We start from the raw sequence: 24215 nt of genomic DNA, 5'->3' as shown, positions 1-24215 counted from the left end.
CTGAAGAGCAGACCGGGAAGATTAGTATAAGCCAACAGACAAAAAATTTTAAAAAAAAAAAAAAAAAAAAAAAAAGGAGGGATAAAAACTGGTTTTTAAAACAAATTACAATTCCATACAGTGTCTAAAAGATCGCCTAAAAACTAAACATTGCCTTAAAAAAATTTTTTTCTCCATTCAAACACATTTAACGCAGTGAAACATTATGACAAATAATAATAATAATAATAATTCATGGACTAAAGACTTCAGAGCAGCCATCCTGCTCTGGGGAGCAGAGGATCGCTCCCAGCCCCCTGGCAGGAGCCAAACCGGGGAGGGGGGGCAGCAGGACCCCCGGCCCTGGCCAGGGAGGGGACAGTGCTGCTGTCCCAGCTCAAGCTACAGCCCTGCACCATCGCCACCTGCTTTTCCCCGGGGACCCCCCAGGACAGCATCGTCCCCAGGGCTGGGGCAGGCGGTGGGGAAGCATCTTTTCCCCACGCCCCTGCAAAGTGGGGGGGATGTGGGGGGGTCCTGACCTCCTGTTCATCCCCCCCTCCCCGTCCCCCCCTGAGGTCAGAACTGGATTCCAGGCACAGGTACAGCCACGGCGGGGGGAGCCACGGGCAGCTCCGCACCCACGGACACGACACACACGCCACGCACAGACAGACACACAGACCGTGCTGGCAGGAGCCCCGCGCGCCGCCAGCTAGAGTCAAGGCTTCCAGGTCAGGGAGGGGTTGGGGGGGGTTATTTTTTGGCTACCCTGCTTTAAAAGCAGCAGTTTTCCAGGCCAGCAAAGCAGCACGGTGGCCACGGGGACCCCTCCGTGCCAGCCCTGCCATGCACAGTAGGATGGGGACAAGGCAGCTGTCCCTCCCTGTCCCCCCCGACCCCCTCCCAAGCCCGAAGCCCATCTCTAACCAGCACTCACACAGGGAACACGCTGTCTGGGTTTCAGCTCTACAGTAGTTTTTAAAAAATATTTATACATTATATACCCTAAAAAGGTCACCACAGGAATTTCCATGTCTTTGGAAGGAAGGAAAAAAGAAAACAAAAATCAAAACTGTTTCATAAAAGAAAAAAAAAAATCCAATTATCGGCAGTGTTCACCTACAGGACAAAAACCTCCAGCCGAAACATGTGGATCTGACGGGGGGATCTTACCACCTGCTCCAGAAAGGTCAGAAACACAGGTGAGTAGCTAAAAATAACTAGTCTGGTAAAAATGTCTGAATTCCATGCGCTTGATATAACAGTCTGTCTCTTTTTGTCTTTTTTTTTCTTAAAAAATATATATATATAGTTATTGCTTTCTCAAGGGCCAGTGGGCGCGGGGCACCCTCAGTGTGGGAGCGTGGCGGGTTCGGTGGGATTCGCTTTCTTCCGCCTCTTCATCAGCAAAGGGTTCGAGGAATCTTCGATCTTCTTGATCTTGATTTGTTCGTAGTCCACTCGCATGGTGGCCAGCGCGCTCGTCATCTCCTCCTGCGGGCAGGGGGCACAGGCAGCGCCGTCAGCAAAGCCCTGTGCCCCCTGGGACCCTTTTTCTCCCCCGCAAACCCCCATAGGAACAAATCACAGCAGGGTCTGAGCATCCCACCACCAGTTTTCCCAGCCCCCAGGAGCCAGCACGCTCACGCCGTGCGCGAATCAGCCCAGTTTGCGATGAGAAGGCAGAAGCGGACAGTCCCCAGGTGGCACAGAGAGTTGCGAGCAGCCACGGAGAGAGGTTTTACCTTCACGTCCTCCCACAGATCCTTCTCCTCTTTCAGCACGCGGCTGGTGTGCAGCGGGGTCTGGGGCACCTGCATGGATTGCTGCGAGAGAGCGGAGGAGCGTGAGCTGGGAGCTGCAGGCATCCCATCCCATCCCATCCCACCCCATCCCCATCCTCATCCCCATCCCCATCCTCATCCCCATCCCCATCAACCCCGCACTCACCATGATCCAAGGGTGGTTCATAAACTCCGTTATCGTCATGCGCTGGGTTGGGTCCGTCTTCAGCAGGTTACGGATCAGCTGCTTAACTGGAAGGGTTTGCGTAAGGCTGGGAATTAGCTCCCGGGGGGACTCATCCTGTGCTCCAACACCCGCCAGTGGCCCCACGCACCCCCCATCCCCTCCATGCCGCAGAACTCACCCTGGTCAAACCCTTCAGCGAAAGCCTCTTGAGCAGAGAGGCGAAGCTGCTGCATCACCAAGAGGTGACCCATGACATGCCCAGGCTCCCCCCAGCCTGGGGCTGACCCCAGCAGGAGACCCCAGCCTGGGGACACGCCGTCACGGGGACCGCATTTACCTTCCTCCGACACCTCGGACCATTCAGGATTGGGAAACTCGTACTGGCCCATTCGGATTCGCTTCTTCATACCGGGTGAGATGGCCAGGCCGTGGTTGGAGTAGAAAGGGGGGTACCCGCATAGCCTGTGCCGGGATGGGGAGCAGAAAGTCAGCGTGTTGCCCCAAAAGTCTCAGCCCCCCCATGGGCTTCTGACCCCACCAGGATGGAGAGGGACCCGTGGGACTTACAGAATGTACATGATGACTCCGAGCGACCACATATCACAAGACTTGTCGTATTTCTCTGGGCCAAGAACCTCCGGGGCTGGTAAAGAGAGAAATAAAGTCCTGAGTCAAAGTGGCAGCACCAGGCGAGAGGGATCTACCTGGTCTGGGTGAAGACGTCTCTGCTCATTGCAGGGGCTTGGACTGGGTGACCTTTAAACGTCCCTTCCAAGCCAAACTATTCTATGACGGAGTCACTAAGATCCGCCTGCAGCCCCGCGCAGCCTCAGCCACAGAGGTGATGGGCTGAGCACCATCCAACCCTCCTCGGCTCTGCCCTCCAGCCCTGCGAACCTGCCGGCTCGGACCCCGCCAGCCACTTACCCACGTAGTACGGCGTGTAGCACGGGGTGGCCAAGGAGTTGTGCGTGGTGGTTTCTTTAGCAAAGCCAAAGTCCGTGAGTTTTAGCACAGCGTTGGGCCTTTTGGAGGTGTACAGGAGGTTTTCGGGCTGTGAAAAGATGGGGAAGAAGTGAGCAGCAGAGCCAGAGCAGCCGCAGCATCGCCATGGGCCAGGTGGGGCTCGGCATCGCTGGGCAAGTATTTAGGATGGTACCTTCACATCCCGGTGTGCGATGTTGATAGAGTGTAGGTACTGGATGGCTTCCCCAATGCTCTTCATTATCTCTGAAGCCTCTGAAGCAGGAAAAACAAACAAACAAACATCAGAAAGCTTTATAAGCAAGTTAAAACAAGCATTGCTCCTGGGTTACTCTGCAGTCTGGGAGCCAAAGAGCCTGGCTGAGGCCAAAGAGGTTTCCTCTGCCCAAAGTCCCCCTTTCGAAGTAGAACCACCCCCGGCACCCACCCCTGGGTCAGGAACCTGCAGTAAAGAGGAGAGAAACTCCCAGGAGGAGGGATGGGGCAGGGTCCAGCCCCTGAGCCCAAAACCCAACCGCACAAGCCCCAAAGAGGGTTTGCTCCAGGGTGGGGGGAGCTGATCTGGCCCCCAGCGTCACCAGGGACCCCAAATCCACAGGGTAACCAGCTCGGAAAGCTGCTCCCTGTGGGATGTGGGGCCAACAGGCTCAGGGTTTGGCTTGTGCAGGCGTTTTTCATGGGCACAGGAGCAGAGGGGATGAGATTTATGAGACCTATGAGAACCACTGGACCTGGTCGTCATTTTTCGGAGGGAGAGCGGGTGTTTCTGAAGGTCAGTGAAGCTCCTGCCGGTGCTGTCACGGGATGGACAAAGCGCAGGCACAGCTGGGAAAACATCCCCTAATCCTGCTCTCAACTGAGTGTGAAAAGCAGGGCCACTTGCACCCACATTCCTCATTCCCCAAGCACAAAACTCAGCTGGGAACTCAAAAGAGCAACTGAGGGAACGGGCTGGACCAGAGACTCCTATAACCAGCAAGAAATGGTCTAAAGATGAAAACCCAGGTCCCCGCAGGCTCCGTACCCCGTTCTGTGAAGGCTTGGTCTCCCCTGTCTTGAATTCGGCTGAAGAGCTCCCCACCGTCCAAGCTGGAAGAGAAGCAGGAGGTGTGAGATGCTGCGGTGCCCGTCTCGCACCCCGGCGCAAGCGGAACCGAAACCTCTGCTGCTCAGCCGGGAGCTGCACCAGCTCAGCAAGACACAAACCCCTTTCTCCATCCAAGCCCTCGGGTCGGTGTTTCTGAGCACGGGGCATCTCAGAGCCTCCTCCTTCCAGAAAAGATCAGGGCAGAGGCTTCACACTGGCGGTGGAGACACCAGGTTCAACCGGACGTGGTCTGCCCACCAGCCCGCAGAAAAACATTTACAGTAAAGACAGCAAACGCGGCTCGAACGTGGCGAGAGTGCTCCCGGTACACCTGGCCTCGTTTTGCTCACAAGCCAACCGCCTTGCCGGCGTGCTAACCCCGTGCAGAAGTGCTGAGCAAAGATTGTGGCTCGGGCAAGGCGTCAGCAGTATCATAGAATCGTTGTATTGATATGGGCTCGTGGATGGGATGGGAGAGGCACAGAATGAACCCCGCTGCAGCAGAGCAAGCTCTCACGTAAGGTGTTGGAGAAAAACCACGGAAACCTTGGTGTTCCCTCCACAGGTACCCCAAGGAAAAACTCGGCTGCCAGAGAGACCAGGAATGAGATCAAGGATAATACTCCATGACAACAGGGATAACAGAGCTTCCTGTCCCTGCCTTATCTAACTCGAGCAGAAACGCTTTCAGGCTTTCCCAGCACAGACAGCACCTCCCGCCAGCGCCCTTGACGTTCACTGGACATCTGCAATACACATAGAGCGCAGCTGCATGGAGCGCACGAGGAGACACATGTGCTCACGCTGAAAGTCAAACGGTGCCTTGTGACGGGCATCACACCCAGAGCATCCCTCAGACCGCGGGGAGCTACCGCAGAGACACGCTGCCGGGAGCTGTCACTGCCCCTGGGATTCCTTTCCTACCATTCAACTACTGCTTTCTTCCTGCGCGAGCAGATGCGCCGCACAAACCTTTTGCATCCCCGGGCGCCCAGCGTGGTTCTCAGAAGCCTCTTCCCACACAAGAGCCGCCCGGGCGGCTGCCGGCGAACCTCCTTGCACCCGCTGCCCCCCCAGGTGACCTACCGGCTTGCCAGAGGAGAGGTTTTGGCAAGGAAGCTGCATCAAATCACAGCTGCGGTTGGGATGTGGTTTCAATACTTTCCCCTTCATTCCTCCTCCTCCTCCCCAGGTTATATCAAACATCTACCCGAACCAGAGTCGCTCAACTGCTGCTGCAAGGGCTGCAGCAGCGTTAATAGATGCACCAGCTCAGCTTGGCTGCGCGCTGCCCAGCAGACCCCGCCGCAGGCTGCTGGGGTGCCAGGAACCCGCTGACTACCCCCACTTTCAATGGCCAAAGCGAGCCTGGTTACGACCTATCTGCAGCAATAACCACAGGCCTGAAGCATCCTGAGAGCCGAGCGAGTTTTTTCAGAATGACTCAGAGCCAGCACAGCTCCCGCCGTCCCTCCAACGCCAGCGGTGCAGCGTCGCATCCAGGGCGAGCACCCCAACCACTCGTGGGCTGCTTCCCAGCAGGGTCCCCAGCACCCCGACAGCCACGCGGGAAGGTGCTCACCCCCCTTTTTAGCATCTCCCAGCAGGGCTGCAGGTGCTCCGGTGGGGAGAGCCCACCTGCAGCGGCACCGCCGGGGACTCACCACTCCATGACAATGAGCAGACACTTCCTCCCCTGGTAGAGGTTCTCGTAGACGTCCATGATGCGGACGATGTGCGCGCACTGCGATGCTCTCCAGTGCAGCTCCACTTCCCTGCGGGCCTTCGGGCAGTCCTGCAGCATCTGCCAGAGAAGCGAGACCCCGTGAGCCCCAAACCCCCCAGGAGAGCCAGGCTGCGACACCCCGCTAGCACAGCGCCCACCCGGAGCACACACAGGGGCGAAGGGTGAGCGTGGGTGCTCCCTGCGGGCGCATCGAGGCGAGCTCCGGCGTGCTCTGCAATGCCACCATCCCCATCTAGTGGGAAGAGCGCGAAGCCACCCAATCTCATAAGATCCTTGCCCTCCCTTCCGAGGCTGGTAAAAGCTTATCCCGCCTCCCTGCCCTCCAAGATGCCTCCCAGGTGCCCAACCAGCCTGTGCCACCAACCAGCAAGACATCTTACTGCATTTATGAGCAAGCTTCTGCACACTGGCACCCACACCGCTGCACCCCTGGGTGCCACCAAGCATCCTTGCTCTCCCCTTCGCAGCCCCCCTGGCAGCGCTGCCCACCCGTCACCTCCTGTACATCATCATCCTGCTCCATGGGGCTGGCGGGACCCTCCTGCTCTGTGCCAGGCACAAAACCAGATATCGGGAACAATTTCTTCCTGGAAAAGGCTGTGGGGCATTGGAAGAGGCTGCCCAGGGCAGTGCTGGAGTCACCATCCCTGGAGGGGTTGGACAGACGGACATGAGGTTCTCAGGGACATGGGGCAGTGCCAGGGGTGGGGGAACGGTTGGACTCAATGATCTCAAGGGTCTTTTCCAACAAAAATGATTCTATGATTCTAAAATTCTACAATTCAGAGGCCACCAGCACCCAGTCACATGTGCCTGGGGAGGGAACAAAGCGAACCGCCAGATGTTCCCTAAAAATAGCAGCTTTTCTCACAAGCAGCAGCAGCTCTTTAATGAAGCTCTTGCCCTTCCCAGGGACAACCCACAGTTCCCAGGTGCAGGAAGGATTTGCTCGTCTGCCACAGCCTATTAATTACCATGTTTGTCAGGATAAACAACCAGCCTTAATTATTAAACTCCTAAATATAGAGCAAACAAACGTGTCTATCTTAAGTACAGTTCATTTTCCTTCCTGTCTCCAGCAGGTCTTGGGGCCAGGATTGGCGAAAGCTGCAGGAGCAGATCTGCACCTTGGCGCTGCAGCAGGTGGGGGCACATGGAAACGCATCCCACCCCTGTGTGCAGCGGCAGGAAACAGCAGGTTTGGTCATTTTACCGAGCCAGACACAGAAACGTACTTCGTGCCCCTCTGTCCTCTCTGGGAGCTGCTCGGTGACGGAAAGCGCCCAGATGGCGAGTGGAAAAGCATCAGCCCCCGGATGCTTTGCTGGTCTGGCACAACCACCCTTTGCACAACCACTTTACATGGCTTGCACCAACAGCCTCGGCTGAAAGGAAGACAGGGCAGGAGGCTGGTCAGCCCCTCCTTGCTCCTCCGTTGCTTAATTACCCTAAAAACCAGGTCCTGCTGAAGCAATAAGTGAGCGCAGCGCCAGCCTCCCCAGCAGCCGCGCAGGCAGGGAAGGGGCCTGGAGAAAAGCTTGGTGGTTATTTGCAGCTCCTTCCCGAGCAACCTGGCACAGGGAGCCAGGAAACTGAAGAGAAAAAAAAAAAAAAAAAAAAGAAAAAGAAAAAAACCACTTTGTAATTATGCGCTGGGAAAATTGAACAGCAGGAAGCCGACAGTTAACATCATTCTGCACAAGACAAACAAGAGATGTACAGAAATACATCTCTAATTTTTAGAGGCCACTCAGAGCACTTTTAAAGGGGCTTAATTGTATTTCTAATGAACTAGGAGGCAGCAGTCCCCATTACCTGTACCAGCACAGCCCTGACATTTGCTTTTGTACTCAGGCACCCGCGGGCGAGCAAACGGCTGCCCCTGCGCTCTGCAAACGCAGGATGGAGAGGCTGCTCACCCGCCTGGCAGAGGAGCAAATGAAACCTCATTAAGAGAATCATTTGGTCTATTTAGGACGTGTTCCCGGTGGCAGGTGACAGTGTGGCAACAGGGAGCTGAAGGCCAAATGCAAGCAGGCTGCGCGGGGATGGCTGTTACTGCGGTGGGGGGATGCGGGAGGGATGTGGCGATGCCCAAACCATATATTTCTTGGTTCGCAACGAGGAGGCTGGGACGGGAAAAGCACCTCATGTTTCCCCAAGGTTCAGCAAGGGTGAAATGCCCCCGTGCCACACCAGCTGAGGGTACCAGCCTGGGGTCACTGTCCCCTCCCAGCAGCTTCAGAAGCAGGAGATTTTGCAACCGCGGCAATCCAGAACACAGCCAGAGTTAACCCTTCGCAGAGGGGAGACGGCAGCAGATGCACAACCCCCTGGAAACCCCCGGCAGCCCACAGCTGCTCTCAGTTCAGCTTTTCCATCTCTCTTATTCTCCTGTTTCCCTTCCAAGGGAGGGCTCATTGGAGTTCAGACTCTTTGTTAGTTCAGATGGGAAGCATTGCTCTCACCGGAGCAGGAGAGAAGGGCTTCAGCACCAACACCCCGGGCACCGCCACGGGCGGTAACCGGATCCCGGTGTTATACAAGTGTCCCCAGAACAGGGGACAAGGGCAGCACTGCAGAGGTGGCTCATTCACACACAGACGAGTTGCGAGCATTTCCCTCGATGGGGGGTTAGGTGCCTTAGATGTAGCTTTGCAGCCGGTGCAGGTCTTTGAACCTCTTCTCATCAGAGCGTTTCTCCGTGTCCTGCTGTCCCTTCGGTAGGTGTGACGGGGCAGCCAGGAAAGCTGTGGCACCCCTGAGCTCTGCACTGTCCCCTCTCTGCTTCCCACCAGGCCACCTGCCTGCGGGAAAGGAGGGAGAGCAGGGAAAGGGCCGCTCCATCCTCATCGCCATTAGGGAAGAAATTCAGCTTTCAGCCTCATTTCAGCTCTCCTCGCAGCAGCTTGACATCTCCGAGATTTCGGCAGACGGCGTTTGCTACCATTCTGTGCCTTGGCTCAGCCCAGCTCCCCCAGGAGCCACTGCATGCTGCGAGAGAAATTAGTTATGTGCAAAGCTAAATGCGCTCATTAGCTTCATTAAAACCCCCAAGCTGAGGGCTCCAAAACCAGTCGCATCAGCGGACGGTGCAGCCCCTGTCCCTACGTGCTTGGGAACCCCTGGCAGAAAAGCTCTTCCTGGGCTCCTCCAGCAGCTCTGGGCTTTTCATCACCTTTGAAAGACAAACCCTAGAAACAGCTTCGGAAAACAAAACAGCTCATGGGGGCATCTGCAGGGGGACAGCACCACCCAGCAAACCCAAACCTCGTCAAGCTGCATCCGCAGTGCAAGAAATGGGGCTGCAAACTGAGCGGGCTCCGGCCAGCCCTGCTGCTCCCCACGGCCACCAAAAATGAGATTTAGCTCAAAAAAAAAAAAAAAAAAAAAGGGCTGAGGGGTCTGTCGCAGTTCTTGGCAGCACATAGAGCTAAATTTCCCTCCCCCCATCATCTCACACCAAGCACAGCGAAGGCGGGTGGGCGCGAGGAAGGAAGGAAGATGCCAGAGAAAACACGGGGGCCGGAGCCGCTCACGTTCCCTCGCCCGCGCGCGTCCTCCTCTGGCACGGCTGATTCAGTCGCGCCGCCTCCTCCCGGGATGCTGAGCCGTGAATCACGGCGGGCTCCCAGCTCCCTCCTCCGCCGGCACGGCGGGAGCTCCGAACCACACCGTCCCATCCCGCTGTCACCCGCCGCGGGCGCCGCCACAGCCCCAAACGCTGCTGCCCCTCGGCGAGCCATGAGAACACGCCGCGCCCGCTCAGATTGGCAAAACACACCCGTCCGGGAGCTTGTGAGGGAAAACTCACCCCCCCACGGGTGATTTCCATGAAAACTGAGGATCAGGCACATACCGGCACGCCGAGCTGTTCGTTTTCCAGGGCTGCCCCTCTGTGCTCTGGCTCCAGCTGCTCTCGCAGGGCGGGTATTTTTATTTCCCCGTCTATTTTGATCACACCTCGGTTCCCGGCGGAGCAGCACACCCCACACGCCTTGCCCTGCGTGGCGACCGCCCCTCCGACAACCCCCTGCAACAGGAGCGCGCCCGCACCCCGAGGAGCTGCCCTGGGAACCTGCCTGCACCAGGGGGGTTAAAATAAACCGTTCTTAAGTTGCAATAAAAATAAACCTACAGCAAAGAAAGGGCAGGCTGTCACCCTCCCAAGTTATCCGCAGGGAAGCAGAGCAGGGGCTCCCCTGCCCAGACCGCACACACGAGCCCCAGGTTCCCCTAGCACGGGGCAAGGAGCATTTTTTCCTAATAAAGTCAAAGGGTTTCTCTTCAAAGGATTTGCCTCTTCTCATCTTTCCACGCGAACTAGTTGCCAGCTGGCGTCAGCTACTTAACACATTTGTCGAGCCGGCGCTGGATGCTTTGCACAGGCTGTTCCCACCTCGCAGCGCCGGGAAGGCAAAGCCCCATCGCCCCCCGCGCCCACCCGATGAGACACAGCCCTGGGGGACCTGGATCAAGCTGATCGTGTCCCGTGTCTTTTTTCTGCCTTTAATGCCAGTGCATTTGGGGAGCCCACAGGTAATCACCCCAAAGCTGCTCCAGCCTCTGCTGAAGACGGTTCGGAGGGAGCAAGCAGCAGAAGGGCATGGAAGCAGCAAGGCTCCGTTCTGCTTTTACCACTTATTAACTAGGGAAGAGAAATAAAATCACGAGTCCCAAAGCCCGTAAGAAGAATTATGTTACCAAACACAGGGAAATTCATGGTTCAATCACAATGCATAACGACTAAACATGCAGCTCAGGAAACCTCCCCCACATCATCGTGGCTCTCATATAAACCTTTACATTCACCCCAGCCCCACTGTTCACATCCACCACAACCAGCAGCGCTCAGACAGAGGCAACGGTGCTTTCTGAAGCTGAGGGTAATTTCTGCTCTCCCCACGCACACGGAGCCACAGACAGCCCCTGTCTGAAGAGCTTTAAGCTCCAAAAGCCTCATCCTCACATTGATTTTACGAAGGGAAAGCCAGAGAGAAGAGGTGACGTGTCCGGAGGAGCCACTACACGTGGGTCCCACAGCGTATCCCATGCTGGGGTGACTATTTAGAAGAGTGGCTGCTGCTCCCCAGTGGTGGTGGCTTCATTAGAGCCTCAGGCTTTGCAAGGCAGGACAGGACCAGCCACCAGCTCCCCACCTTCTGGAGGTGCCACCAGCACCCAGGTGGATGCTGAGGCTTTGACCATTCGGGCAGGACGCGAGTGCCGTGGCTTCATCCCCACCTCTGTGAACAAAAGGTCATCCCGCACATTCACTGGCCACAGGGAAGATGGAGATGTTGGAAAAAGCATCCCAGCAGTAGAGAATTATTTAGATTAGACAGAGCGACAAACAGCGAGCAAGGCTAGAGACGCAATTCAGGCCGAGCAAACGCGAACTGACACACACGCTTGAGCTGCTCGGCCGCATTCTCCGAGCCCGAATTATCAGAGGAAGACCTGGAGCTATCGAGGGAAAGCTTTGGCCCCGCATGGCCGCAGACAAGCAATAAGGCAGGCACAAAGATGCTGTGTGTGCGAGAGGCGAGCTAAAAACCCTACAAACCCCAGCAGAAGCAGCCAGCATGCTGGCAGAGGCAGATGTTGGAGTGTGCAGCCTTGTCCCTGCTCCTGGGGGTGATTTTGCAAAGGGGCAGAGGATGGAAACGGGGCGCGGGAAGCAGCAGCGATTGCACAAGCAGACCCGCGGCACCAGTTGGTTGCACAACCCTCCGTGCCCTGGGTGCTGCGGGGTCCCCTGCCTGCAGCTCCCAGGGGGGTCCATGCCCACCGGGGGATGCTTAGGACCCCCCATCCCACAGCCACCCCCTCCCCAGGGCATCTGCTGAGCATGTCCTCACCCCACTCTCCCCCGCGACAGATGCAGCAAGCTATTCAGCCTTTTCAGGCTGCAACAAAAGCCTCTCCAGGCACACAAAGGCGAAGAGCAGAAGAGAAGCCTGGGCTTAAATAAGAGCCACCTGCCAGGGGCCCGTGCCCCCCATGCAATCGGGGTGCTCCTCCCCAGCCAGCCCTGCTCCGCAAGACCCATTTCCCTGCAGCAAAAATATTATTTCGCACATCGATTTCAAGGAGATGAAGCTCCGAAGCGGGTGCCCAGGGGCAGCACCCTGGATGCTGAGGGGAGGGCCACCAGCATGACGGGGACATCAGGGACGAGGGCGGAGGGAGGGGACAGGTGGGAGGGAGCTGCGAAACTCGCAGGGAAAAGTCAAAGCAGGTGAATGGCAATAAGGCAGCAGCACGAAGCATCCCCGCTGACTCACGGCATCAGCGCAGGCTGAAGCTGGTGTTTAATGATGAGAAATAGATAGTTTCAGCTTCACTTATCTGAGAAAAACAAAATTTAGGGGCCCATTCAGTCCCAGGTTTTCATTTGGGGATCATCCCCTTCTCCCTGCGCATCAGAAGCAGCGCTGGGTTTTGGTGATGATGTATTTTTTCACTTGATACTCGTCTCTCCAGGATGCACCAGGCCAAGATCTCAGCCCAGGCGTTAGCCACGGATGAACAGTGTCATCGTGTCCTGCCACACAGGGGGACATCCCAGGAGGTCCCAGGGAGCAGACTGGGCCGGAGCGATGGAGCCACCACCCAAAGCAGGACCTCCCTGTGAACCCAGTGGGGACAGAGCAGGTCACGATGCAGCAGATATCTTCATGCGAGACGCGGCTGTGCCAGCGGATCTGCTCCACGTGCAGCCCCCTTACTGCCGCCTCCTTGCAAAGCTTCGGGGACGGGGTCAGCTCCTCCTTCCAACCCCTCCCCAAGCCCCATCCATCGCCAGATTTCCCACCGGAGCTGCCGGGCTCGTGAACGGAAAAGTGCACATATGTGCTTTTATGATAGGAAGTGGTTGATCTTCGCAGGCACGATTAATACAGAAACAAACACTAATGTAAACCATTAACTCAGTGCTGACCTGTGTCCTTTGCACTTCCCTCCCACAGGCACAGCTGGAAAATTTTTTTTTTTTTTTTTTTTTTTTTAAAGAAAAAAAAAGACCTTCTCACCCCAGGCACGGCACATTGTCACCTCCACAGCACGGCCGGGGGCTTTCCCTTGCGTGTCAGACAGACAGACGGACGGACGGGCCCAACCTCCACTGATCTTGGAGCGGTGCAAATGAATGTATATTGAAATATATATATTTAAAGAAAAACAAAACACAGAGCCACATGGAGGCCAACCACTCTTGAAGCGCCATTCACCCCCCGCACTGGAAGCGGCACGGTTTCCTCCACCCGTGCCAAGCCTGAGGAGGGGTTTATTTACACAACCCGGGAGCCTGGTGACGACAGCACATTTTGCACCGTTCTGCCCTTTCCTTGGCTGTTTGTTCAGTAGAGTTTCACCCTCGTCACAGGCTTTGTCACCACCAGGGCACAGCAAACATATCCTGGAGAGGAGACTGGGATGCACACCCCAGCCATCCTTAAACTCTTGCAGCTGGGAGGAAAACACAGTTGCATTTCTATTTTTAAAAAGCCCTTCTCCGCATCCTGCTGGCACCTCATGAAAGCTCTGGGGATACGGGGGTTATTATTAGCTCCCTCCAGGCTTTCAGCAGCCCCGAGAGCCTCCACGGCACCTGTTGGCAGCAGCCGCAGAGCCCAGGGGGTTTGGCAAAGCCTGGACCAGACCACCAGCATCGTAACCTCAAAATACCTCAGCCAACAAGCACGCAAAACTCATCGCGAGGCGCCTGGGTGCGCACACCTCCAAAAACGCCATCGCAGGGGAAACCTTCAGCCTCTCGGTGTTACCAGGAGGGAAACTCCGGTCTCTAAAGGCTGCTCCCACAAAGAGATCCTGCCCAGCAGAAACCAGCACAGAGGGAGGGGTCCATAGCAGAGGTTTTACGCCCTTGCATCCTTTCAATATACAGCAAAACCACAGGCACTCTGGGAAAGGCTCGCTGATCCTCCCACGGACGCCCAGTACCCCACTGCTAGACAGCGTTGACCAGCAGGCTCCGTGATTTTCACCAAACAGAACAGACAGCAAATGCTCTGGACACGTTTTGCCTGGTAGATTAGAATAGAAAGGGGGATAAAAGCATAAAAGCAGGGCTATTTAAACAAACTAACAAAACCACCTCCTCCTGCAGCTACTGCTGCTCCTCCAGCAAGCCAGGCTGTTCATCTCAGGCATTCCCATACCCAGCCTTTAAAAAGAAACCCCACGGACAGACAGCCTTACTGACACCAGCTCACCCCAGGGCAGCCCCGGGGCACGGGGAGAAGCTGCTTTCTCCGGGCTGCCCAGGGGCTCCCAGGGCCCGCTTTGTACGAATTTAAGCTTTTTCAATCCTACTTATTCAGGAAAAGGGCTTAGGGCTGTGGGGAGCCAAAGAGCAGACAGGGCAGCCTTTGTGCGGCTCGGCCACCCGCCCACCCCGGGGCTCCAGCAGCCCCAGTGACACAAACGCACGGACCCTCACGCTGGGAACAGGGTTGCTCCTTGCAAGGAAAAGCACTGTGGACAAAAATAAACACCTCGGCGAGTCTCTACCAAGCTCCTAGGCCAGCAAGGAGAAAGTGTCCTCTCTGGGAGCCCAGGCGGGTACGGCCGCAACACCCCCAGGCTCCCCAAAACAGTCATGCCCTGCACCAGCACTGCCCATGGCACGGGAGGTACCCACTCAAAACCATCAGATTCGCAGCTCCGAGGACTTCCAGGAGATAAGCCGGGTTTAAACTTTCTGGCAAGCCCGCCCTTCCCAGCACGGCAGCCACTTGCGCAAGAGCCGCCGGGGTTTTCTGCGCAATCTGCCCAGCGCGATGGGCAGGGAGGTTGTGAAATGGCTGCAGAGGAGGAGGGAGTCACAGCAGAGCCTGGAGGGGACCGGGCGGGCGGAGGCTGGTACAGGTGACAATGTGGCCCCATGGCTCCTGTGGCCCGGCCGTGTCCGAGCAGCGGGGCCACGGGAGCCAGTGCTCTGCAGGTGACGCCTTTTTGCTAAAACAAGCGAATACATAGTATGTTAAAACTCTCCTGAAGCAGTCTTAAACACTGAGCTGGTAGATGCAATAAGGCTGTCGTTATTACCAAAAATAAAACCATATCCCTGCTCCCAGACCAGCTCCCCCTCTGCTTTTTTTTTTTTTCCCCTCAAAGTAGGCTGAGGATAACTATGCGTACTTTCTGGTTTGTTTGGCTCTGATTGTATCTGCTTTTCCCCCAGCCCAGCTCAGATGCCATGGATGCTGTCCCCGCTTCCAAGCAGCACCGCTCGCACCCAGCTCCCACCCGCACCTACGGGCACAAGAAGCAACAAGCTGCAGCTACTGGAATTGCAGGTTGAGCTGCCACATTTCCGCAGCAGCCCCAGCGTGTGTTCCAGCCACATTTCCCTGAAAATACGCATTTGGCAGGAGGTCGGAGGAGCCTTTCAGGAGGCTGCCCCAGCTCGGTGCCATGTACCGGGGCCGGAGGAGGGCAGCAGATGGAGAGAGTGGCTGCTCCATCTCTGAACGTTCCCACCCGTGTCCACCCCATGGAAACCCAGGAGGTGTTATACCCCTTGGGACAGAGTCTTGACCTGCTGTGACACAGATTTAACCTGTTCCAGTGCGAGATGCGTATGGCGACGACAACCCTGAGCCAAATGTACTCCCCTTTTCTGGGACCAGCAGAGCTGGAAGGGTTGAAGTCAAGAGGAGCGCTCAGGGGAGCTGGCTGCAGCCACACAAAGCAAGGCACCCAAGTTAATTATGATGAAGGGAAATGAGTCCATCCCTCCACTGATCCCAAATCTACAGCCCAAACCGGGTAAGGATATCTAGGAAGAGCAGAGCTGCAAAGCCCCAGCCTGGCTGGGCGCCGCAGGAACATCCAGATCTGGGCTTGCGTTTTGAACTTTAGTTTAGGCTACAGCTCGCCGGTCCAGCCAGGCACATAATCGCATGCAGCCCTGACGCCAACAGCTTAAATAATCTCATTACATATGACGGCAAATGCCGTGCCAGCTGAAAACCACTCAAGCCAACGTGCTCACCTGTCCTCTCCGCTGGGAGAAGGGACTTTGTCACAGCAAAGCAGGCGTAACGCCCTAACTCGGGAAGATGCTGTCGTCACCCCTGGCGGCACCAGCCTGAAGACAGAGCTGCGGCGAAGCTCCACGTGCTCCCCGCAGCGCTCGGAGAGGAGCCGCGCTGGTACCCGTCCTGTAACCCCCTCCCGACGGCAGGTACCGTCCCGCCACCCTCCAAATGACATTTTTGTGGCTCACAGAATCTCCAGCAAAGCTCATGTATCAGGTCCTTTTAGGTCAGGGGGATCTACCAGCACTCACGGCCATTAGTCTCTTCCTGAGGCCATGAAGTAAACACCAAGTTAATGCAACCATTAAACCCTCCGGTCACTATAATCCCTACCTCAAATCGGTAAGATCTTAAAAGGCTGAAGTCTTTGAAATGATTCAGCCATGAGGTATAAAGAAACAACAGCTTAAAAGGCTGTTATAGCTCTCTGCATTCAGACTCACTCTTGCGTGCCCTGCTCTAACCCCCGTGCGCTGCTCCCCATCCTTCTCCGGAGGGGAACTGGCCGGAGAGATGAGAGTCCTCTCCAAAACGAGCCTCCAGGCACCGGTCACGCACACAGTCCTCATGCTGGCCAGAGCTGAAACGAGAATATATTTTAGCGTCCTGCAGCCAGGAAAGATGAGGAGCATCCACAGAGGGGATGGGGGCCGCTTTCAGTGGGATACAGGTCTCAGGGGCTTTTAAAATTAAAGTGGGGGGAGATTGAGGCTGGACACGAGGAAGAAATTTTTTTACGAGTGCGGTGAGAGCCTGGCCCAGGTCACCCAGAGAGCTGGTGGCTGAACCATCCCTGGAGACATCCCAGGCCAGGCTGGACGGGGCTCTGAGCAACCTGAGCTGGTGCAGATGTCCCTGCCCATGGCAGGGGGGGCACTGGATGAGTTCTGAAGGTCCCTGCCAACCCAAACCATCCTGGGATTCTATGATTCTACAATCCAATGTCCCCACCAGAGACAACCACGATGCTCAACAGCTCTGGACCACACTGAAACGCTGACCCAATGTGACTGCCTGGGCTCGAGCCGGGTTCCTGGAGCTGATGGTGGGATCACCTTGGTCCTCACAGATCCTCCCCCCGCAAAACCCTCTGTTTTCCAAAATCAGCCTGCAAGCTCAGCAGACCCTCTCCTGGTTCCTGCCCACACCCCTGCCCGCAAAGGGGAGAGGAGCTGAACGTACCACGGCTGCCCGGGGACATCTGGCCAGAGCGGAGCCCCAGCAGAGCCGCCCTCGCCCGCTGCAGACGGCCCCGGCGGGACGGAGGGGAGGCAGCGCGTTATTCTTGGAAACCAGGAGGTGAGGTCATGCTGCCTGAATGCTGCAACTTGAGGCCAGGCGCGCAGGGCCAGTTGTGCTTGGAGAGGAGCCTGACTTCTGCAGCCGAGCGAGGGCCGTCGGGAAGCCGGTGACGTCTGGAGGAAAGGGTTGCTTCAGGAAGGAGGGCTCTTTCCTCCCAGGCTCTCAGCAGAGAGTGCAAACCCCAGCAAAAGGGACGGGTTTAAAATAGTATCAGCTACTGCCTCTGCTGCAAGGCGCTCAGACCGCCCCGGTGTGGGGCGTGTGAGCCCCCCACGAAGGCTCGGGAGATGCCAAAGCCAGAGCCACGCTGCTCCCCATGCCGCGGGACTGGTCAAACGGCCGCTTCTGACCCAGCCTCTCCTCCGGATGCCTCCCACGCACCCGCACAGCCCATCAGGAGTTCATCCCATCGGATCCCAGAGCATATCCTGGAGGGTTCTGGGAAGAGAGAAGTCATCGACTCGCTCTTTCAGGCTTCCTAGGCAGGACCTTTCTGGGAGTTTTCATCACCCGTGCCTACCCATCATCCAGCAAACGCACTAGGAGACCTGGCTCTCAGTCTGCGCAGCTTCAAATTATTATTTATACACTGCTTTAAATGCTTTGGAATAGGCAGCGCGTGTCTGACAAAGCTCAGCACCTGCTCTGCATCGCTCGCTACCCGGAGGCAGAGCCGGCACCTCGGCAGAAATCTTGCCAGAGTCCAGCAGGAGCTCAGTGTGAATGACGAATTAATCATTTTACCTGGCTGGACTGGGCTATTCCATCGCACACACAGAGGCTGGATTTTCATCCTGCAGGATGGCTGCAAGTGAAGGATTCATCCTGGAGCGAGCAGCTCAGCCCCTAAACCCAGTCTCGCTTCTGACAAGCCACAAGACCTTCAGTAAATCACTGCATCGCTGTTCCCCACCTCTGAAAATGTGGGAAACATTGATCTGCTTTTGTAAGACCTGTGGCTGATGGCATTAGATTATTATGAAGAGGAAGAACCCCACCACTTCCTGAGCATGTGCCAAAGGAAAAACCAAGCCCCTGCTCCCAGGCCATTATCAGTCCTTCTCAGTGGTAGGTTTGACTGCTCTGAACATGTAACGTATTTAGAAGAGATTACGGCAAATCCTAAATGGTTTAAATAAACTCAAACCCCGAGTCAGTAGACTCCTTTGGTCAATAAATCACTGCCTTGGAAAAGTCTCAGTGATCGCGCTACACTTTCCACAGCTTTTCGACCATGGATTGCACAGAAGGCCACAGCAAAGACATTTCTGGTTATATAAAATACATGGTAGAGTTAGGAAAAAAATATCCCCCCACTGAGAGGGGAGCAGAAGTACAGCAGACACACAGCTCCGTTCTCAGCTACGAGACGCCTGCCCCGTTTCCACGACAGGCATTTATGAGGATAACAAACCGCACGAGTACTGGGCTCCTTCCTTCTTCTCTACCAGAGGAACCATCACTCACAGATTATCTGATGAGGCTGAGAACGAGACTGAGAGTGTTTCACAAACATGCCCCGAAACACCAAGAGTGCTCAAGAAACAGGGCAGGTTTGCAAACAGCCTCAAAGGTCCTGCAAAGCTCTTCCAAGCTCACCAGTCCAGGTGAGGATTTCCTGCTTTGAAGCTGGGGTTAGGAGTGAGGTTTGCTAATTTGTTTTAAAGGAAACCCGCTCCTCGAACAGCTCCATCAAGTGACGCGTGCAACAGATTAAAACTCACCATCCACTATTACCAGCCCCTGCTCTCCGCTCTGGCTTACCGATTTCCTCACCCAACTAAGAGAGCCAGCCATCAGCCCAGTATCCGGCCTAAAGATTAGTCTTCGAAGTGGAATTTGCATTAGACGAGACAGACCTTGCTCCCAGCCCCACCGTCGCAGCCTGCGTCACTAATGCCAACAGCCTGACCACAACCAACAACGCCAAGTCGGGTCAGCAGTGACCTACATACAGCAGGCTTTACAGAAATTACAAGCCTCATTTTGCCTAGTAGTAAATCACACCAAGGTACAAAGAAGAAAGGGGAAAGAAACCATCTAGACTTTGCATTTCAGTTCCGTTCATCACCTCTCCACGGACTTTATGTCCTCGCCCTGCAGTAAATCACTGAGCATCAAACAGGGTCAAGTCGTGGGTCAGTGGGACTGTCAGTGGCCTGCTTCCCATCAGATAATTCAGAGATGCCACGCTTCAGGTATTGCTCGATACCAAAAAAATAAAATAGAAGTGGGGGTGGGAAACTAGCAAAATAAACAATAACTCCTGTTTTCACCTAGGTACTAGACCGCAAATTAAACTACCACCCATCAACTCGCACACATTTTATTTAATGATGCGTCTCTGCCACGGACTACTGCATTGGACAGAGGAGAAAATTGGCTGTAACATTTTCACTGCTGCTGGAATGGTGTCTCCAAGCTCACACTCTTCCGGAACACTGAAAAGTTCGCTTAGGCAAAGCGACTCTCAGCAAAACCCTAATCCAAACGCAGCTCTCTGTTTGGGAGAAGGAGGTTTAACAGCATAGGAACTGCTCAAGATCCAAAAGAAAGTGCAGCATAACCAGAAGACACCATTAATATCAGGTAGAGATACAATTGTTTCCCTCCAGTGCAGGATTGCATTATCATGAAAGATTTTGGAACAGTAAATGTAAAGAGCAATGTTCCGAATGGAAAGGTTTGCTGCACAACCAAAGCAGGCAGCACACAGAGAGTTCAGCTGTGGCTTCTGGCGACGGGCCATCAGGATTCTTTTAAGCATCATCTGAAACATGACAACTCAATGCAATCATTTCTGTGGATCCTGCTTTAGGTCATCTTTCCACAATGATGCAGCCCATGAGTTATTCAGGTCCAAATACCTCTCCTCAGGTCTCTAACAGAGATGTTATCCTGGCTGCGTACCAGAGGAGGGGATGAAGTCAGCTCACATCGCGTCTAGGGCAGTCACCCCGCAGAGTTTGGGCTCAGCAGTTCAGTCCAAATATAATAATCAAATTACCCACGCCTGCAGCTCGCACTCACCGAGGCGAGCTGGGTACACACCGGTCCGTCCAAGAGCCCAGACTTACAGAGTAGCACTTTTTAAGGGGCTGGAAGGAATCACTTACAGTAGCAGCTGTGCTGTGCTTTGAAAAGCCAGAGACGCATCCAACCACCCAACTGAGCTCTTCTCTCCCCGGCAGGGACGTGTGAAGAGGCCGGGGAAGGGGACAGAGGGAAGACGACCAACTTTTTTCCAAAACAGAGATTCAGCATCGAATATGCCCGACCTTCCAAGAGCCATGCAGACATTCTGCACCACCACGCTCCTACATCACAACGTGAAATCCTGCGCTGCAAGACATTTTTCAGCACGGCCGAGGAATGAACACGACTCACGGCACTAAGTCCTGACCCCATCTGCTGCACCACCCCCTGGTACAGGCAGGATAACGGCCCCAGCCCCAGGGCCCGACCGTCCTACAGGGGCAGGGAGGAATCGCCGGCGTTCGGTCTCCTCTGCCCTCCTTCCCCTTTCAGGGCTACAAAAGGGAAGTGCTGGAATCTGCGCTTTAAATACTTGAGTCAACTGCAGAAGCGAGGAGGAACCCGTCTGTCAAAACAGAAGAGGATTTCAGCGATTTCCAACCAAACGAGATGACAATACATGTCATCTCAGAGTACTCATGAGAAATGCCTGCATTTCCAAAGGAAAAGTCAAACTTTTATTGCTCAACTGAACCCCCTCCTTAACTGCAGGGGTTCAGCACTGTCCCTTGCCGACCTCACCACCCCCCCGGTGTGACTTGTGCCTCCAAAGCCGCTCGTTTATTCATTCATTCAGGTCAGGAATCCCAGATACCAACAGACGGGCAGCTCTAAAAACAAAAGAGGTGGGGGGTTATGGATTTAGGTAGGGGTTTTTGTAGCCTTCACGGTTCTCAGGGTAACACCGAGGGTGTGAACAGCTCATGCGTGGGTGCAAATCGCACGGATGCTGGAGAACACGGCGCTCCCGCCGCGCAGACTGCCTGTACCCGCGTCACCCAGCGCCGCTCAGCGTGTCGTGAATCCATTCAAACTTCCCCAAGTCCCTCCGGCAGGGAGACGCGCTCCCCGCTGCGCTCCAAAACCTCCTTTGAAAACAAGGGAACTGTCGCATCACCGAGTGCGTGCTAAAATACACCTTTGCAGCTGCTATTTACCTACGTGTCTTTCAAACAAAAAAAAAAGTTATGGACAAAGGGTAAACACAACAACACTGAAATATTCCCGGTCAGGAGCAGGGGATGACAGCTGCTCGGTGTCACGCACTATTTCGGACGGTTGGAGCCCGGAGTGACCTGCCAGCAGACAGGGACACCCGGGCAGCTGCCCACATGTACACAAAGTGCTACGAGTGGCTCCGCGCAGGGAAAAACCCCGTTTCCAGATGCCACCCCACAGGGTGACACCGGCCAGGCCGACGGCTCCTCTCCGCTCCAGACCCCCTAGGTGGGCTACCCAGATGTTACATCAGACAGCCGGAAAGCCACATCCCGCTGCTTTCAACGGCGGAAAAACAAAACAAAACAAATGAAAGCATGGCGGGCCGGCCGGGCAGCGGCCGGCTCCATTGTCCCGGCCGGCTCGGCCACACGCCCCGCTCCCGGTTCCCGCTGTCGCTGCCCGCTGGCCCCCGGCCGGCCCCCCCGCCCCGCAGCAGACACCTTCCGTCACTGTCAGGCAGCGCCGCCGCTGCCCGCTCCTCCTGCCCTTCCGCGGCGGGGCGGGGGCAGCCCGGAGCCGCCCGCCCGTCCGGTCCCGGTTCCCCGCTACACCCCCGGTATATCGAATCCCCTTTCGCACCTTGAGAGCGAACTTCTCCCCGCTCTTCTTACTGAAGATCTCCAAAACTTTCCCGTTGATCCCCAAGCCCAGCACTTGCGTGGTGACCTTGTAGTCGTCCGTGATGGCATTCTTCCGGATCTGCAGGCCGCCCTTCCCCGGGAACGGCGGCGGCCCGTGGGGCAGAGCGGCGGGCGGCGGGGGCGGCGGCGGCTGGGGCGGCGGCGGGTTGGGGAAGCCGGCGGGCGGCGGCGGCGCTCCGGAGAGCATGGCGGGCGGCGGGCGGGCCGCACCGACCGGGCGGGCGGGCGGGCTCCGGGACTCGCAGCCGGCGGAGCCCCGTGGAAGCGGGATGGGGCGGGGGGGTGAAGCAGCGCCGCCGCCGCCGCCCCCCGCCGGTGCGCCCCGGCCGCGAGAAGAGCGATCGCTCCGGTGCGGCGGCGGCTCCTCCTCCTCCTCCTCCCGGCGCGGCCCGGCTCTGATGTCAGCGCCTCGCCTCGGCCGGCCGCGGCCGCCGGGGGAGGGACGGGGCGGGGCGGGCAGCGGGCCTGCGCCCGCCGGGACGGGGCGGGCGCGGGGAGGCGGCGCAGCGCGGTCCCGCCGCTTCCCCCGCCCGGTTCTTGCGCTTCCGAGGGGGCTGGCGGGGGCTCTCAGCGCTTGCGGGACATCGGGAGGGCAGAGGGGAGCACCGGGCGGGTGCGGGTCGCAGCCGCCTGCTCCCCAACCGACCGTTTTCCAGCTCTCGTAGAACACGGGGTGGGATCTCAACAGGTCGTGTTGTTCCCAGTCTCCCCCCACCAGTGACACCCAAGTAACACGTTTGGCGTCTTCCCCGTGTCCCAAAAGCATCCCTACAGCGCTGATGGGTCGGTAACTGCCGGTGCCCGAACACCGTGTTCACTGATCGCTCCATCGATAACTGATATTCCCGGGAAGACGAGAGATGTCAACACCACCACAAGCACGCAGAGCATCAAGTGAAAGGCAGGGGATGATAAACCAGTCCAAAAAGAATTAAGGCCGTCCTGACGGTAACAAATTAACCCCTATTTCCATGTCCAGTCCAGAATCCAATAAAGACAGAGACACAGCTAAGAGAGAAGGGATCTGCACCGAGGTGCAACGTGCCATGGAGCTGCCTGGCATCCAGCAAAATCCAGTGAACGTTTCTTAACCTGAAGCACAATGGGAAATCAAGACTTTTTGTTTATGGACATAAAAAGCACAGCCTGCTTGTCACTGATAATCCTTGTTTTCTAAATAAAGAACATGTGGGTTTTTTGACATTCATCCCTCTCCTACCCAGCTGTCCCACAAAAAGCAGCAAGCATGCCCTGAGGAACAGGGACGAAGAAGTGCACCCAGAGCCATACCGGGAGCACAAAGCGGAGCCTAGAGCAATATCCTGAGGCCCAGCCACACGCACAAGCCCAGTCTGAGCAGCACAGTTGAGAGGCCGACATGTCCCATTCATCCACACCAACGTCAGCAGTTTCACTGGTGTCACAAAGGACAGAACAAGCTGTGGAAGTGGGACTTCCCTCTTCTATTTGCAACTAAAGGAAAGCAATAGCAAAAGAAAATGACTACAGCATTCAGGAGAGAGAAAACCAGGCCCACGGTACACAAGACCCACACCAAGTCCTCAGCAAGCAGCTGCCGCGAGAAGCAGAATCCAGAGCATGAACAGGCCAGGACAGTGAAGACAAAGCCACAACCTCTGCTGGTCCCTATGTACAGGCGGACCTGCCTGCACCGGAGTGAGAAGCGTCTGGTGCACGTCTGCCAGCCCAGCACCTTCTGTGATCAATAACATCCTCTCAGATTTTTTAGTTAAGCCAATAAAACCACCCCACCCATTATAAAAAAAAAAAAAAAAAAAAGCCAGCTCATGATTTTAAAAGCCAGTTTTTAATCTGCGACTGATCAATAGCTGGGTGAAGTGGCGGATCCAGCTAATCAAAGTACGTCATTAGCACCAAGAGACGGAGCGTCTGTCAGGAGGAGGCAGCGATAGTCACCAGATGGGAGAGTGAGTAAACCTACACCAGGCACCGGCAGTTTTATAAATAAAACTCTTGTCGAGTTGCCTCTCACCACAGGTCCTGAGTTTCCTCGCAAAGCCCGTGGAGTGGCACATCACGGTGTAAGCGTTTGCAGCAAGAAAACTTCCTCCCAGGAAAGCGGATTAATTCTGGGACTTGCAGCATCTCCTGGAACCCGATCCTGTGTCCTTCACCCCAATTAACCAGCGGGTTTG

The 24215-nt window shown here is 56.0% G+C and overlaps 1 protein-coding gene across 1 annotated transcript; it reads right to left on the bottom strand.

Moving 5' to 3' along the window:
• Positions 1-22427, bottom strand: MAPKAPK2 (MAPK activated protein kinase 2). The gene is made up of 10 exons (XM_065649551.1): positions 21977-22427; positions 5689-5828; positions 3962-4026; positions 3113-3192; positions 2881-3007; positions 2521-2596; positions 2291-2415; positions 1933-2018; positions 1728-1808; positions 1-1476 (listed from the first exon to the last, which is right to left on the bottom strand). The coding sequence occupies exons 1-10, from the start codon at positions 22223-22225 to the stop codon at positions 1333-1335; spliced, it is 1173 nt and encodes a 390-aa protein (XP_065505623.1). The 5' UTR covers positions 22226-22427; the 3' UTR covers positions 1-1332.
• Between the last annotated feature and the right edge of the window lie 1788 nt (positions 22428-24215).

The sequence above is a fragment of the Caloenas nicobarica genome, chromosome 21 (assembly GCF_036013445.1).
Source record: "Caloenas nicobarica isolate bCalNic1 chromosome 21, bCalNic1.hap1, whole genome shotgun sequence".
Lineage (NCBI taxonomy): Eukaryota > Metazoa > Chordata > Aves > Columbiformes > Columbidae > Caloenas > Caloenas nicobarica.
This window is presented reverse-complemented; position numbering and strand designations above follow the sequence as displayed.

What these genes read in the sequence shown, in the direction of transcription:
- MAPKAPK2 (XM_065649551.1), bottom strand. Translation starts at nt 22,225, where the DNA reads ATGCTCTCCGGAGCGCCGCCGCCGCCCGCCGGCTTCCCCAACCCGCCG. An exon ending in CTACACGCCGTACTACGTGG is followed by an intron (nt 2,597 to 2,880) that starts GTAAGTGGCTGG and finishes TCTCTTTACCAG; the next exon opens with CCCCGGAGGTTCTTGGCCCA. An exon ending in GTCCGAGGTGTCGGAGGAAG is followed by an intron (nt 2,019 to 2,290) that starts GTAAATGCGGTC and finishes AAACCCTTCCAG; the next exon opens with TTAAGCAGCTGATCCGTAAC.